Source organism: Gopherus evgoodei, chromosome 7 (genome assembly GCF_007399415.2).
Source record: "Gopherus evgoodei ecotype Sinaloan lineage chromosome 7, rGopEvg1_v1.p, whole genome shotgun sequence".
NCBI lineage: Eukaryota > Metazoa > Chordata > Testudines > Testudinidae > Gopherus > Gopherus evgoodei.
Genome location: NC_044328.1, coordinates 107321107 through 107324657, shown reverse-complemented (window position 1 = coordinate 107324657; position 3551 = coordinate 107321107). Strand labels below are relative to the sequence as shown.

General features: G+C 65.8%; 1 protein-coding gene across 1 annotated transcript; it reads left to right on the top strand.

Annotated features, from left to right (window-relative positions):
* The first annotated feature begins 1575 nt into the window (after positions 1-1575).
* Positions 1576-3258, top strand: LOC115655071 (histone H1x). Its single transcript, XM_030570146.1, has one exon. The coding sequence runs from the start codon at positions 1748-1750 to the stop codon at positions 2399-2401; it is 654 nt and encodes a 217-aa protein (XP_030426006.1). The 5' UTR covers positions 1576-1747; the 3' UTR covers positions 2402-3258.
* Positions 3259-3551: the final 293 nt, after the last annotated feature.

The following is a 3551-nucleotide window of genomic DNA, read 5'->3' as shown; positions in this document are numbered from 1 at the left end:
TGCCAGGACTGGCGTTCCGTCGGGCCCTCCCCCTCCATTTTGGCGGAGGGGAATCGCCGCTTTCCCCACACTCTGTTCTGTGCCCCTGTCGGGGCGGCGGGCGGAGCTAGCGGTCGGGGACCTCAGCGGCAGCCCCTCCCCCGTGCTCCCCTCGTGGCATCGCGCTCCGGTCTCTGGTCACCGCCTCGTCCCCTGCCCCCAGGTGGCTCGGGGGCGGGCTTGGGCGGCGGGCGGCAGCCTGCAAAGAGCCGCCCGCCGCGCTGCACACGCGCCCCTTTCTGCGGAGGAGGCGGCGGCCAGTGCCAGTGATTTTCTGCCCTCCCACGGCCCTAGCCCTCTACATCACCCGGCCCGCGCCCCCCCGGCCCCAGGCGGAGGTGCACCAGGGCTTGAGCCCCCCGGCGGGGGACTGGCTCTTGCTGGAGACGCAGGGTCAGTGCCCTGATCCCCAGGACAGACGAGGGGGCGTGGCACCCTCCCACGGTGCCAAGGCAGCAGCGATCTGGAGAGGAGATTTGGACATATTTGGAGGGGGCACCCGATCTTTCGGGCGGTATCCCCCTTGCCACTGCAGCGCCACAGGGGAGGCCGCAGACACGCTCTGTGCCGGGAAGGGAGCTGGCGGGGCGGGGACCTGTATGTCGCACCTTCCAGTGCACACGGGGCAGCAGTGCCCAGACACCCGTGCAAGGGGCACGCTGTGTGTATGGGGGGAGGATTAACCCCTCTTTCCAGAGCGACACGCCTGAGGGCGCCCCCTCTTTCCGCAAGCCCCAAACGCTACAGCCCCTTTGCTGTACCCCCCCCCCCACATTCTCTGGGACGCAGCCAGCAGCCATGCACACGCACCCCGCCCTATAGCGATGATCTAGGGCTCCTGCCCCCTCCCGAATCCCTGTATTTTAATATAGGTACAAGCAGCGCCTGGGGGGAGGGTGGGGCAGAACTCTAACCACCCCGGACCCAAACTGGGTGACGCCGCTCAACCATCCGGTGGGGTCCTTCTAGCAGCGGGGTCCCTGCCGCGGAGACCCCGGCTTCTCAGAATCTCGGCCCCTCCATATCGGGCGGGGACCCCCCTGGAAGCGTCTTGCTTGCTCCGTGCTGCTGCAGCCGACCACGTGAGGGCGTCCAGTGTGTTAGTTACAACAAATTATCCCCAGGACAGCGAAGCCGCCGTGGACCCCCGGCACCCGCAGAGGGGACCCAGCCCAAGACCCCCCTCTTCGCTACCCGGCCTCGGGGATTGTGCGGCCGGATAAGTCCGCCTGGGAGGCCCAGACCCCCCTATTCGAGGCGCCCCCCTCCTCTGTCTCGCCCCAGCATAGGGTGTGCTGTTTAAATCGCTTCTCTGGGACCTTTCTCAGGCCCAGAGAGCCCCGGCTACAGGGCAGTGGGGTCAGGCACCGTCAGGAGCAGGGTTTTGTGGGGCCGCCTCAGCACTGGGGTGTCGGATCTGGGAGCTAGAGCCCCGCAAAGGGGCTCCAAGAAGCACAAGTTGGAGCTGGCCCTGGCCCAGGCTGTTGTTGTTCTCAACGTGGTCCGCCCATTGTGCATATAAACGGCTGCCTCGGAGCCCGCCCAGGCAGGCAGGCGGATTGCATCTCTGAGAACAGAGCGAGCAGCCCTGAGAACAGAGCTTCCCCGACGCCCCCAAGCCAGCCCGGGACAGCCCCAGCTCTGTGCACCGGTTTGCCGCGGCATCGATCGGCCTCTTTCCCCTGCAGTCTGCGCAGTCCCGCCCAGCATGTCGGTGGAGTTGGAAGAAGCCGACCTGCCTCTGACTGAGGCGGAGGAAGCGCCCCTAGCCCCGGAGAAGAAAGGTGGCGCCAAAAAAGCTAAGGGCGGGGGCTCGTCCCTGTCTCCCTCCAAAAAGAAGAAAAACAACAAGAAGAAGAACCAGCCGGGCAAGTACAGCCAGCTGGTGGTGGAGACGATCCGGAAGCTGGGCGAGCGCAACGGCTCCTCGCTAGCCAAGATCTACAATGAGGCCAAGAAGGTGTCCTGGTTCGACCAGCAGAACGGGCGGACCTACCTGAAATACTCCATCAAGGCGCTGGTGCAGAACGACACCCTGCTCCAGGTCAAGGGCACCGGCGCCAACGGCTCCTTCAAGCTCAACAGGAAGAAGCTGGAAGGCGGCAGCGAGGGGAGCGCTGGCAGCAGCGCCCCGAAGTCCCACAAGAAGGCTGCAGCCTCCACCTCCCGGCGGGCGGACAAGAAACCGGCCTCCAAGAGCAAGAAGCCCGAGAAGAAATCGCACAAGAAAGGAGCCAGCGCCGCAGCCGCCAGGAAAGACAAGGGCAAAGCCAAGAAGGCGACCAAGAAAGCCGCCTCCCCGGGGGGCAAAAAGGTCAAGAAGTCTGCAAAGCCCAAGGCGCTGAAGAGCAGGAAGGCATGAGGGGGGGAGGGGGCAGGGCGCCCCCATCGCCCCACCACGCTGGGGCGGGGAGAGAGAACATTTCCCCACCCTTCCCCCCACTCCAGCTCCCCAGGGCTTGGAGCCCTAAGACAGACTCTGCTCTGAGGACAGACCCAGGTTATCCGCGTTGTCTTTGTATTGCTGGCCTCGCTCTGTAGCCGTCGCCGCGGGCAGGGAAATGGGGGTCAGGGCTGCCCCAGCCTCGCGGCCCATCGCTCTTGTTTTCTTACTTGGCAGCCCCCGAGCCCCACCCGTGAAGGTTTCTGTCCGCCCCCGCCGCAGCCCCAGATTTACAGGGCTAGGGCCCGCCCCCCGCCTAGTTTCCATAGTAGCTATTTTTCATAAGCCTCTTCGCTTCTATTTTCCCTGCTCCACCCCCGGTAGGGGGCGATGCCACGTGGGTCCCACAGGTCCCGGCACTGGTTCGCTGTAGCGGGGGATGGGGTGGGTTTTTGGCCTACTTTAGAATTTTTCGAACAGTGGCCACGCCCTCTATTGGTTCTCGCCCTGGTGCCATGGAAACGGCCAGTTCGGCGCCAGTTCGTGCTGATGGCGCCTGGGTACCTCTTAAAGGGCACCTCCCCCAGTTCGCTGAGCCGCGGCACGGCAGGCGGGCAGTGCCTGGGGGGGGGGGGGGCTGTGTGCGGGACCGCTCGTCGTTAGCAGCAGCGGGGCTGCCGCAGCCTTGCGAGTCTTGTACCCCTATTGCGGGGTGACGCTGGTTGTGCGCGTCCTGGGGGGGCGGCCCCTCCGCCCCCGGAGCGCTTGTACCACGTGTTCGGGGTTCAGAGTCAATGGCCTTTTTTGTTGTTGGTCAATAAATTGTTTAAACCTTTGACTCGTTTTCTCCGTGTGTGCGGGGGGATGGGCTCGGGGAGCGGACCGGCGCTTAGCGGGCGGGGCGGGGCGAAGAATGGGAGCGGATTGTGGACCGGCGCTTGGGGGGTGGACAGGCGCTTTCCTGGGGCGCGGGGGAATGGGCTCGGAGCGGACCGGCGCTTAGCGGGGGGATTTGGCCGGGGAGGGGGGGTCACTGCGCTTGGCGCGCCCCAGCGGAGACGGTCGGTGAGGGGTGGGGAGAAAGCGGCTGCGTGTGCGGGGGCAGCAGCCCCGCTCTCCGCGCCGCTCC